This window comes from Anser cygnoides, chromosome 16 (assembly GCF_040182565.1).
Source record: "Anser cygnoides isolate HZ-2024a breed goose chromosome 16, Taihu_goose_T2T_genome, whole genome shotgun sequence".
In the NCBI taxonomy this organism is placed as follows: domain Eukaryota; kingdom Metazoa; phylum Chordata; class Aves; order Anseriformes; family Anatidae; genus Anser; species Anser cygnoides.
The window spans coordinates 4,966,552-4,978,935 of NC_089888.1; the positions used below are offsets into that span (position 1 = coordinate 4,966,552).

Below are 12,384 nucleotides of genomic sequence, written 5' to 3' on the forward strand. Positions count from 1 at the left end.
AAATGCCCCCCCCTTCTCTGAGCCGTCATTTGAGGTGACTCGAGCACACTTTTTTTTTCACTTCTACCATCACTTTCTCCCTGCTCCTGAAACAAATTAGGATGGTCAAGATTTAAAGCTCTCAATCCACCTGTCTCAGTCCACCAAGCTCAAAATGCAGGGAAGATGTTAGTGCAAAGCTTCCAGTAATTGAGTGGTCTCCCAGTGGCTGTCCAGCCGTGGCCATTGTAGAGCCGACCATAATGTGTGCTGGTTGAGATGAAATCTTCCTTAACTATTCCCTTTCGCGGTCTACTCACCACAGTTCCCAGGTCCAACTGAAATAATGCTGTGACACTAAATATTGTGTGGGAAACTTTCCAGACGCCAGTCCTAAACCTGCAATCATCAGCTTCTGTCCCTTGTCTCCCCCTCCTCTGCCCATCTTGTGTAACCAAAAGCATTTTACTCCTGGAGGCTGAGGTATTCTTATACAGGTATTACTTGCAAAGCAAGCTCTTCACATCTCTTACATGGCAAGACCTGGAAATAGGGAGGAGCGTATAATTCCTCTGTAAAACACTAGGTAATACTTTCTGTTGGGAAGGTTTGCTCTGTCTAAATATTCTGTCCAGATTCATACCATTTGTGATGAAAAGACTGAAAAGTAGGTGCAAGAGCAAGGAGCTTTCTGGCAGACTGCTTTCATCTGATGGTTAGTCTGAGTTACACCATGAGGCAGGGCTGGTTCTAGATGGTGAGCAAACTCGTCCTGAGCATCAGCGCTTCTGCATGTTATCTAAACTCAGATACAGAAGACTGACCATGAATATTTCATTTTGGGTTCATGGGCGTTCACTCAGCCACCCTTTGCTTTGCTTCCAGCCTGGGTCAAAGTTCAAGGCTAGGAAAGAATGCTCACCCTGATTACTGAATAGCATCTTCTACTGCCACAGTCGAGAACCCTGTCCTTAGACTGCATGGACCATTGTTCTGACCCAGTACAGCATTTCTCATATTCTTATAAGGATTAAAAAAAAAAAAAAAAAAAAAAACAGTCTTGGTGCAGGCTGTTTGATTAAGATGCAGACTTCTGTGGGCAACTGGATGAAATGTGACAGACATTCACAACAGATCAATATTGGCAAGGCATAGGGAAGACAGCAGGGCCCAAGGGGTGTAGCAGCCCTCAGAAAAGGCTGAAGGCTTCACTGGCTTGACATGGTACGGTGACCTATGTCCAGTTGCTGGTTATGCAGTGATGGAATGGTTTGAGGATGATTATATATATATATATTAGAATAAGGAAGTTAACACGTGAACCGTCTCTTCATATATATACATATATGTATACAACAATCAGAAGAGCTTTATGCATAAGGACTTGACTGTTTTTAGTTATAATTGCAGGTTTGCATACATGAAGCATGTATGATAATGGGATATTACCTTACTACGAACAGTAAGTTTCTCTTTGATTAAGATCATCTTACTGAAATATTTATGCAGACTCAGTCATGAAGCTATTGAACTGCTTCAAGTAGTTATGTGATGTGCTCTCTAGGGCATGTATAAATTGAGTATACATTATACCATAAATCAACTTGAATTCCAAACAAAAGTATGGGATTTAATGGGCACAAAGAATCCATTGTATTAGCATATAAACTCTGGCTACATTTAGAAACAAAATGGAGGTATCGTATTTAGCTTTACTTAGACTTTGGTATTTATAGATCTGACCTGCTTAGAAAACCCAGGGTAATTAATTCTAGGTGTTAAATGTTAAAATACAAAGCCACAAATTTGGTTAAAAAATGCCGTAATGTTATAAATAAATAAATGGCGTAACCCATTAATTACAGCATGAATTGGGCAGCCCTGAAAGAGAGTTCCAAACCTGAAGACTGTGAAAGATTAATAGTTACTTAGCTACCCACTAAAATAAAGTGAACTGTTTCCAGATAAACGTGACTCCTAGCATTATGTAACTCATTACATTTTACAAGTGTGGTGCAAACATTAATTGACTGACTAATCTTAAAACATCATCATCATTCATAGCTGAAGTGTGAAGGCTTTAATATTTGAAAGACATATGAGTTTATCTATTTTGCACAGAGAATCAACTGTGTGCACGATTTATTATGTGTGCAAATTAAGTCTGAGTACTTGCACTTTTTGTATGCAATCAAATTTGCAGTTTACTTTTGTTTTAAATTAAAACTTCTAATGTTGAAGAAAGAAAGATAAGACACGGTTTCAGTACTCTCTAGACTAGGTGATAGTATTTCCATTCTGTTCAAGTGTCCATACTGCCCAACTTAGTGGAGGGAGGCTTGTTCACTGATCCTTTTTGTTGTTGTTCTATCCTTATTAAAAACTGGTCTATACATGCCTGCCCAAAGCTGATCCGGGAGAAAAGGTGGGGTGAAGTGGTGGACAGCAGGTATTTTCTGATTTAAATTTTTCTCTGTCAAGTTCCCAGCTACCTGTACTTAGTATCAAAAAATATCTTCAGAAGGTCAATTAGTTGCAAAGGGTTAGGACATGTACTAAAACATAATTAAAAATCCTTTTCCATCTTTCATCAAAAAGCCCATGGCTTCTCTTTGTTCTCCTACTAGGTGAAACAATATTCAGCACAAAGACTCTATTTGTGAAGGCTTTTAACAAATAGAAATTCTTGTGCTAAATCTCAAAGTAGAAGACCAGACTTACCTGTGGCCAGTGTAACATTAGGCATCAAAGAACATTGTTGCAGAATTTTTTTCCTTAATTCAACCAACTTCCAAGATGTACTTGCCTATTGTTTCTACTGTTTTCTCTATTATTTGTAATAAGAGACATTGGAAGCTACAAAACAAGAAATTGTAGCTACATTAAATAAATAAATTTAAAAAAAAAAATCAAATCTTTCTAACCTTACAATGAGAACTGGGCCTTACAAAATCCAGTCAACCTCCAGTGGTGCCACTGGCTTCCTGCGGAAACTCAGGGAAGGCAAATTTATTACATCTCAATTCACCATGTGTAAAAATATGAGAAACACTTGTTTTATTCCACTGTTTTATGTCTTTTTCAAATTAGAAAAAAATACTTACAGCCCGAACAGTTTCTCTTTATATGCTGCACAGCAGCTGGCACAATGGTGCATTATTTCAGTTATGGCCCATAGGTATTATTACTGAGACCAGAAATCTGTGTTTGGAGAATCTGAGCCTGAATCTTTTTTTGTAATCTGGGATAGTTCTTTTGTGATACATAAAAACATCTGAAGAGTTAAGGAGGGAAACAGAAATGCCCTTTGTATTGAGTGTAGAAGAGACCAGTAATATTTCTCTGTGTGATTTGAGAGATACTGCAACTCTGAAAAAGGCCTTTTTCCCTCATACAGCTTGCTTTGATGATTGTGTACTTAGGACCTAAAAATTTCTTCAATGAGATGCAAATGCATTGTTTGATATCAATATTAAAATTAAAAAAAAAAATCCTGCATTGTTTGCAGTGTGCAATGTCATCCCCGCTGCTTTTAATGCCAGAGTATAGCTGCTGCCACCAAACACAACTGTGACGAAGGAACTTGCATGCACATAACAAGGCTCCTTCTGGTGTATGAGAGCAGATTCCTAGTAACTAAGAACAGAATATTTAAAACATTCTAGAACTAACAAATTCTGATTCTACAAGGGAAACAAAGGATATGAGAAACTGCTAGACCAGATACCAGTGAAAAGCTTTTCATTGATATGTGACAGACTACCTAAGCTACTTCTGATACTCAAGTGGAGTATCAAGTGGAGTATTTATGTGCCCCAAGGATTTGCTAGTACCACTGAGAACAGGAAAGCAAACAGGCACCTGGACTAACAGAGCAGCAGCGCACTGGGGCTCTGTAACCAGGAGGAGTGTCTCTGGGCTAAGAGGAGATGCTCTGCTGCAGGACAGAGCAAAGGAGGGAGTCCTGTGCTTCCCTGTGTGACAGGGACTTGGGGTTAGAGGAGATCAGCAAGGGACTGGGGATTTGATAAGGAAGAAAACGAGCTTCCCAAAAGCACAATGGCTCCTTTGTTAGAGAGTAACTAGCATTGCGCTGCTTGGAAATACTGTGATGATTTTTCTGGTGCTATGTCATAAAAAACCTGCACATTTGACAAATAAATGTTTTAAGGAGTCTTACAGGAATGAAATTTGGATTTCAGTGGAAATGGGATATTAAGCTGGAATGTAAATTAATATCTGCACGTTTCTAGTCTCTGCTGAGTGTTCCTCATTATAGTCCCTATGGTATCACGCGAGGAACTAAATATATGTGGAACAGTAAGTTTCAGTTGGGAACCCTTTTGTTGAATTAGATCAGAAACATTCTGACTTTGAGTGAGAGAACTTAAAATATCACAAAGGTTCATGTATATGAAAAATATGGTAAAGTCATAAACTGGAGCAAAGCTACTTCCAAGCTTATTTAATTTTGGTCATAAATTAGTACTGTTGGGAAAGGATGTAGGAGACCTGGCACACTTCTTTTTTCAGAAGAAATACGATGCAAGGCAAACAAACTTCATTAACAGAATAGACTGGGTGATACAAGAAAATGAAATGGAAACCAAAATATTTCTGGTAGAACAAAATACATTTAATAGGTGGCCTGGCTCAAGTGTTAGCATCAAATTTGAAAATTTATGCAACAACTAAGCGTATCACAGATAAGACTGCAAGTCCCTGATTTACGTTGCAGTGATCTCAATGACTGCAAAAGGATGACAGCACCAGCCAACTGACAGGCAGGGCATGAGCAGCATCTTCTTCTGTCCTGACACTCACTCTGCTATTAATTGCCTTGAGTCTTAAGCACGTTTTATACACATGATTACAAGTGTGTTTTACAAGTCTGTTTTTCTGATTGTTTCTTTGTTTTTCCTGAATTATGGGCCTGGAAGGAATAGTTTTGCAGAAAAAGAAATCACTGGAGCAGATTTTAAAAGTTGGCACCAGTTTGTGTCTGCACTCCAGTTGCACCATTTCTTTTTGCTCCTTACAAGCATCTGCAGCCCAAACCTACTACACTGGACTTTTAATATGTGTTGGGGTTCTCAAACCTTCCCTGGCAGTAGCTTCCAACATCATGCAGTTTACCTGTTTAGTTTCCTGGTGCAGGAGGAGAAGCTAAGCTTTTCCTATGTATACCAGTTGCTAACAAGTCCCCTAATGCCATGCACAAGACTCAAACTGAGCAAACTTGTTGAAGAAATATGTCAGCAATTAGTGTTAATTAAAATCTTTATTGGCATAAAACAACACTAAAAAGTTGTGAGGAATCAATGGTAGGCATATGAAGGGAGCAACAATCTATCCAGGCTGGCTTAAAGCTTTAAAAATAATAATAAATAACAACAAAAAGCCCTAGTACAGAATATTCCTATACTTGATGTTTTATTGCCTTAAGACCTGCCCCAGGCATTACTTAAATGCCTGATGGCCTTACAGTGCCTGTGAGGCTCTGCTGGGTTACAGGTGATGACTGTCTTCAGCCCAGGCAGAGGCAACGAGAGGAACATAACAGGTCAAGTCACTCAACATCCTAAAAAAAAAAAAAAATACAAGAATGTTCCTGCTACAGAACTTTTGAATTATAATAACTAAGAACAGCAATGAAGGATTTTTAAGTTTTATGCAATTTTATCTCCTTGAGTTAATTCAGTGCTCAGTGCTGCTGATTACACATGATATCAAAAGAAATAAAAAGGGAATTAGTTTCTGGCAACAAAATAGTTGTACATATCTGGAACAGCTATCTTGAAGCAGCTTTAGCTTGACAGATCTTGAAGCACCCCACAGCATAGTGTAGTGGCTGAGAAGCCTCCATCACTCTTCTCCAACCAGCATTCTAGAACTCGTGCAAATACAGCTGTTACCAAGAGCTAACACTGCTGCTGGCACCAGAGCAGCTCCGTGCCTTGGTACAGTTCCTGCACTGGAGGGGACAGAGGCCATGGTAGACCATTGGCAATGTCCACTGAAAATCTCAGTATTGCCGCTCCTGAAAAGTCATTCTTTTAAGCGCATGGTGTCAGGGAGGAAAAGTAGCGGCATGGAGAGCAAAATACAACATATGCTTCTACAAATTAAAATGGATTATCCCAAAACTGAGGGGGATAAGGCAATATTTTCACATTGTCTTGGTTGTTATCTCTCCTCAAGTACAGGTAGCTTTGACACAGTGTGCTCTTCTTCATTCTGTGGAGCCCCCTCTCTTATGACTATGAATCAAAAGAGGCTGTCCATCTTTTTTATGCCCTTTGACTGCTGGAAGGATATAATGAGAGCAATATTTTGGTTTCCTGCAACTGTTTCTCAAATAGATGGTAATGTTCAAATCTGATTCAGATTTCATATCCCTGTCCTCTTTAGACACTCCTTTCTCTCTGGATCCTTCCCTGGAGAGATGGAAAAAGGGAAAGAGAAAGGGAAAAGAAACAGAACTCTGATCACTGGAATTAATATCCCTCTTTGTGTTATGTTTTCTTAAGTGACTGCTGTCCTTTGCCATTTGACTCAATTTCCACCACCTTTTTTTTTTTTTTAATTGGAATTTAGCTAATGTTTTATCAGTTTTAAGCTTTCATAACTGCTTCCAAATTTCCCCTTGAAGTTATGGAAGTACGTGGTATTTTTAGAATAGTTTTTCAGCTCAGAGCTAACCCCATTTACAATCAAGCAAGCTCCATCTTTACACCTAGAATCTGATACAATAGCGTTTTCCGTCCTTCTCCAGAACTCAGTGAAAATGATGGGATTTTGGACAGCTGTCTTAATGGCAGCAGGGAAAGATGCTTCTGATTTTGGAGATCTCTCCTACGAGGATTTACAGATTAAGCTGGTAATTGTGATTCTTCTTTGTGAATCTGGCATAAAGTCATGACATAATAAGAAAAAATTAAATTAACTTTCTTAAAAACAGTCTAGTCTCTAATTAAGCAAGACAAATATTTTGATGTGGGTTTCTCAAATTCAGGATGCATCCTTTTTAATTCTTGCACACTCAATGCGACAGTGTGCTTAAGTAAAGACTGAAATACAAAAACCAACATTTGCTGGGCTTGCTCATAAAATATTGCTCACCAGCCATAAAATAGTTTGCTTAAATCACAGGCTGAAGTGCATTATTTTATCTTAAAGGAGAGAATTACTAATTCAATTAAAACAAAGGAACACTGATTCTTTCCTGCCTTTCTCATACTGTTTCCAGTATTCCCTATGCTAAGAATAGGAACTATACGTACCATTTAAATGCTGGAGGAAATTACCTATTTGTCAGTGGAGCCTGCCACAGATAACTTAGTCCATATTTTCTTCTCAGACCACGGCTGTGGTGTCTTAATTGGTCACTGTGAGGAGCTGCTGTTTAATTAAAGTTGCATATGAAGAATCTAAATCAGCAAATTTGTATTTCTGTTTTAGAATAAGTAGCTATTAAGTGCCTCTAGTCTAGCTTACTGAACACCTTGTTTATTTTATTTACTACAGGAACATTTAATAAGATGTTAGTAATGTGTTAATTTTTTTTTTTTTTTACATGTGATGAAATTCACTGTAGTCTGTAAAGATTACATCTCTTCTTGTAAACCAAGGTTATAGAATAGCTTTTCATTTCTACAGTGATTGCTTTGTAAAGAAAATCACAGTAGATAATAAGCTTTATCATGAAGTCTTGATTGTTCAAGGCTTGGAGTAATTGCAGCTGCCGCTGGCATCGGTCAGGATTGTGAATGTCCAGAACTTCTCACATTTTTTTTCTACCTTCTTTCCTTTCATAGTAAAGATCTAAGGCTATTTGAACCAGCCAGTTACTTAGTTATTTCAATCTGGAAGCAGAGCGAGTCCTTAAAAAAAAAAAAAAAAAAAAAAAAGAGCTTTTTCTCACATGGGAAGTTCCCTTTGAGATTTGACCTCAAGCAACAGTTCATCAAATAATTGCAAATGAAAGCTAACCAGATTACAATAGGAAGGTGAACTGACACTTGCCATCTGCAGTCTGTTCATCCTAAGTTCCTCGAGTCTGATGTTGATATTGCTCAGTATCACCTAAAAAGACATTATATTGTCCAGTGATAAAGGCTTTTGAACTTGCAGGACAGCCAGCAAGTCTTGTAACCATGCTTTGTACAGTCAGTGCAATTGTTAAGCTGGTGTCTTGAAACAGAAAGGAAAAGGAAGCATTGCATCAGAGAATTTTCTTAGACTAACACATGAAAATCACTAAGAGCTATATGCTTCCACCTATACATTAGCAGTTTAGCATCATTGAAAATTCTCCTGGATAAAGCTTGGCTAAAAAAGAAAAAAAGCTATAATTCTGCTGTTCAAGAATATAAGTTATGTCTATTAAAACAAACAAACATGAACACCGGGAAAATCTTTAGGAGATAGGTTGGCTTCATCTCCCACCACATTTTCAACCCTGATATCCTTTCATAGGGTAGACATAGCCAAATGAATTGGTGCAGAATGATTCTTGACCTCATCATGCATTCAAAACAATGTTGCAAAACAAGACTAAATCTCTGGTAAGAATATAGCATTATTCCAACGCCATACAAAAGTTGAATTGTTTCTGTAGTGTCCCTTCAGTGACTATTGTTTTGCTATTAGTGTATTTGTCTTTATGATTTAACTGTATATGAAAATGCCTGTTATGCATTTCATTATGCGTTATGTTCATTATTAAATGAACAAGGAATCCTACATGTTCAAACTTACTTCTCTACAAGACTTGTCTGTGAGTAGGATTGGGATATAAACACAAACTTCTTACCATTTAATGCTCCTAAGACTTTCTTTTGACTTGAGAGTCTATAGATGATTATGTTGATAATCTAATGACAAAATTGTTTTCCAGAATAACATATAAAATAAAGTACAATTGTACAGTTTAGCATATAGAATGCTTACAGTAGTATAAATAATGTTTCAGGTTTTTGAGTAGCTGATTGCATTAAATTACTCAAGACTGATTACTTACAATATGGGTAAAATATTATTTAAATAAGTAATTTGTGTTCAATTTATTATTAGTTTGGAACATACATGTGCTTAATACTATTTGATAAACAAATTTAAATTTGTATATTGAAAACCTGAAAAGCTTACCAAACACGCTAACTCTACTACCAACTATTTATACCTACCTGGACAAAACCCACAGTCATTTATCACCTTTTGTTTCTCTCCACGTATTGTATGTATATAATGATACCATAAAAGACATCTTTTCTTGCATATTAGTATAGCTTCTGCCATGCAATGGGACACTGTCTTATCTGATGAAATCTGTATTAGGGGGAAAAAATGCTACTTAGTATTGATAGCTCCTTTTCCTTACAAAAAGTAGAATATTTATATCTTTGTCTACGTGTCGGACATGTTGTGTACTTTCTTTGTTGTATATTTCACAAAGGTCAAAATAATTGATTAGCAGAAAATAACACAGAGGACTAAAAGTGAGATTGCATATATCTTCTTTTCATTAGCCACTTCTGCTTTCAGAAATCAAACGGCAGAAACATACATTCCTTTCAGGCAAGATCGCCCCTTTGGGAGTGAGTCGAGCAGTTCACGTTAGAAGAGTCCTTTGTTCCCTTTACTTAGGGTATCGGAACAGTTGGGCATCAGGGATAAATCATCTATTGTTTTCCTTAATTTAATTTGTATTTCAGTCCAAAGCAAGGTGCTCAGAATTACTCGAGAAAACAAATAAATGAGATAACTTAAAATGGTTAAATATTAATATTCTCATTGGCTCAGAAGGAAGCAGCGTAGCTGGTTTATCAAAAAAAACCTGGAATATCTTATTTACTCAGTAACCTGACAAGGGCCAGAACCAAAGTTCAGTCCAAGACTGCATCCAGGGACTGTCTCTTTCAGGCTGATGGTGCCTGACCCAAACCCCAAAGCCATTCCTAGGTTTCCTATTCATTGTAATGGGCAGAGATGATCAACACCCCACTCATTGTGTCCTGCTATGTTGATTACTCCTTTCCTCCCAGCAAAACCTTCCAGCTCTTCCATGAAGATCTATTCACATGGCCCAGTGCTTTTCACCTTTGCTTCCAGCTTGTTGTTGGGCCTTTCCTTGCAATCACATCACATTAAAGTGATGCTGTTATTTGTTGTTTTTTTACCCCTCTCTCTGAAGGGGACATCGCTGCTTAGATTCTGACAATGTGAAACGACTGAGTCACCAACAACAGACGTTTACAATTATACCTCAAAGTGAAGTTAAGCTGAAAACATCATTAAGGAAAAAAAAAAAAAAAAACACCCTCATCACCATATCCTCTTTACGTACCACCAATTGAGCTGCGTGCCCCCAGCACCCCCCTCCGCGACCACGCTCCCTAAGCCGATTACACCGCTCCCCGCGAGGCGAAAATTACCTTCGGGGGGCAGAAAGCCCCTCGGTCGGCCTCGGCTTCCCCCATCTCCATGGTGACCCCGCTCCCCCCGCCCCACGGCCCCGCAACGCCCCGCTGCCCGCCGGCCGCCTCGCCCCGCCGCTCCCCGGGGGATGCCGGTGCCCGGAGCGGGGCGGGGGGCGCGGGGCCGTTACCTGCGGGCTCCCCGGCGGCGGCGGCGGCGGGCTCGGTGAGGACGCTGGGGTCGCTGTGCGACCTGCCCCGCGGGGGGAAGCAGCCGGTGCCTTCTTCCGACGCGGCCATCGGGCGGGGGGAGCTCAGGGGCGGGCCGAGGCGCTCATGGAGCCGGCGGAGGCCGGGGGATGGGGTGGGGGGGAGAAACGACGGGGCCGGGGGGACGGGGCGGGGGGCGTCAGCCGGGCAGGGCCAGCCGCGGCAGCATCCTCCCCGGCGCCGTCGAGCGGGCTGCGCGGCGGGGCGCCTCCGCCGGCACCGGCAGCTCGGGGGGCGGCTCCGGCCGCCTCAGGGGGGTGGCTGGGCCATGCCGCCGGCCGGGCTGGGGATGAGCCGGGCAGCCAGCCGCCGGCCCGGCCCCCCCGCCGGCGCCCCTCCCGGGCTCCCCCCCCCCCGCCGAGCGCCGCTGCCGGGGCCGCCTCAAGGCGCCGCGCATCGGGATTCTCCCATCGTGCCCCGCGAGCGGCACGCTGACGTCACGGCGGGGCGGGGGTCGTTGGCGGGGGGGGGGGAGCGCCGCACCTGCACCGCACAAAGGCGGAGGGAGCCGCAGGTGCGCGCCGCCGCCGCCGCGCGGCCCCGCCCCGCCGTGGGGCACGTGATGTGGGGAGGGGCCGCGCGGGCCGCCCCGCCTCGCCCGCGGGCTGCCTGAGGGGAGTTGGGCGCGGGCGGGAGCGGCCGCCCTGAGGGGAGCGCCCTGAGGGGAGCTTCCACCCCTCCGCCTCACAAAGTGCCGCGGACGGGCTCTGAACGGCACCTCCGCTCGGGGGGAGGGTCCCTGGGCGCTCATTTCAGTCATTTCTGGAAGCTCGGGGCAAATGGAGCGGTTTGGTGGTGGTTTAACATTTAAAATCCGTCACGTCTATAATACAAAGCACCCTTGCCTTTTTGTCTTGGAGGAGTTTCAAAGTTGACCGAGTGCATTCCTTGCTGTAGGGAGTTGTTTTGGGGCTGGGTGTTCCCTGAGGTTGGTGAGGCCCCAGGACGGCTGTACTGGTGGGTCTGCTCAGGGTTGGGGCGAACTCCTGGCATAGCTGCGCTTCAGTACCTCGTGATAACAAAAAAGTTGAATAAAACATTAAAAGCAAAATATCGACGAGCTCCTCGTTCAGTGAGTACTGTCCCCTCCGGCTTTGATTCTTAAGGTAGATCCTACGGAAAAAGTAGCATGTAGGGTAATGTAATCAAAGCCGTATCCTAATGTGATGGAGTAAATTAAGGCAGCAAGGGTATTTGATAACTTTCTGAGAGCGTAATGTTGCTATCTTGACGCATCTTCAATGTCAATTATTGTAATTTCTTCCAAGCCTTTTGAGTTAAGCGGCTCATCATAATTCCAAAAGGACAGCTAAATGAGCCATTTTTATCACACTATAAAACATTCCCAAGGAATCAAATAAACAATTAAAACCAGAACATTTTGTTTAAGGGATGGTTTAAAGATATTACAGTGTTTTTTGTACCCTTTTTCTCCTAGAGCCAAGCTTTTGAGTTACTGTGACTCAACTTTGAAAGGGAGTCATGAACTCTAAAAATGACTTGCAATAGATTTTTCTGTGCATACAGAGAGCGGTCTGATACAGGTACTGGGTCCAGTTCTCAAGACAGAAATCTACCCCTTATAGTCAAATAATAAGCCAAATCTTCTGCCTAGTCTTAAAAAGAAGTCATAAGTTTTATTTCTTGTCTTTAGGTAGCTTTTGGGTCATGCTAGAAAATGTTGATGGCTTCTAGTGAATTCTGTGAAGTTCTGTCT

General features: G+C 41.6%; 1 protein-coding gene and 1 long non-coding RNA gene across 6 annotated transcripts in view; one reads left to right on the plus strand and one right to left on the minus strand.

The window, feature by feature from the left end:
* The window catches only part of PHACTR3 (phosphatase and actin regulator 3), a 104,763-nt gene extending 93,989 nt beyond the window's left edge, over nucleotides 1-10,774 (minus strand). The window contains exons 1-2 of one of the 5 annotated variants that reach the window (XM_066978198.1): nucleotides 10,589-10,728; nucleotides 9,168-9,309 (exon numbers count right to left, since the gene is read on the minus strand). In XM_066978198.1, coding sequence (XP_066834299.1) covers nucleotides 9,168-9,279 — 112 coding nt within the window. In that variant the 5' untranslated portion in view covers nucleotides 9,280-9,309; nucleotides 10,589-10,728. Of the gene's footprint in view, nucleotides 1-9,167; nucleotides 9,310-10,327; nucleotides 10,508-10,588 lie in introns of those variants that run through there. The other 4 variants (XM_013188936.3, XM_013188937.3, XM_013188938.3 and 1 more) reach the window with 4 other exon arrangements.
* Nucleotides 10,074-12,384, plus strand: part of LOC136786477 (uncharacterized) — a 29,523-nt gene continuing 27,212 nt past the window's right edge. Inside the window, exon 1 of the long non-coding RNA XR_010825238.1 lies at nucleotides 10,074-10,623. This is a non-coding gene — a long non-coding RNA (uncharacterized lncRNA). The remainder of the gene's footprint in view (nucleotides 10,624-12,384) is intronic.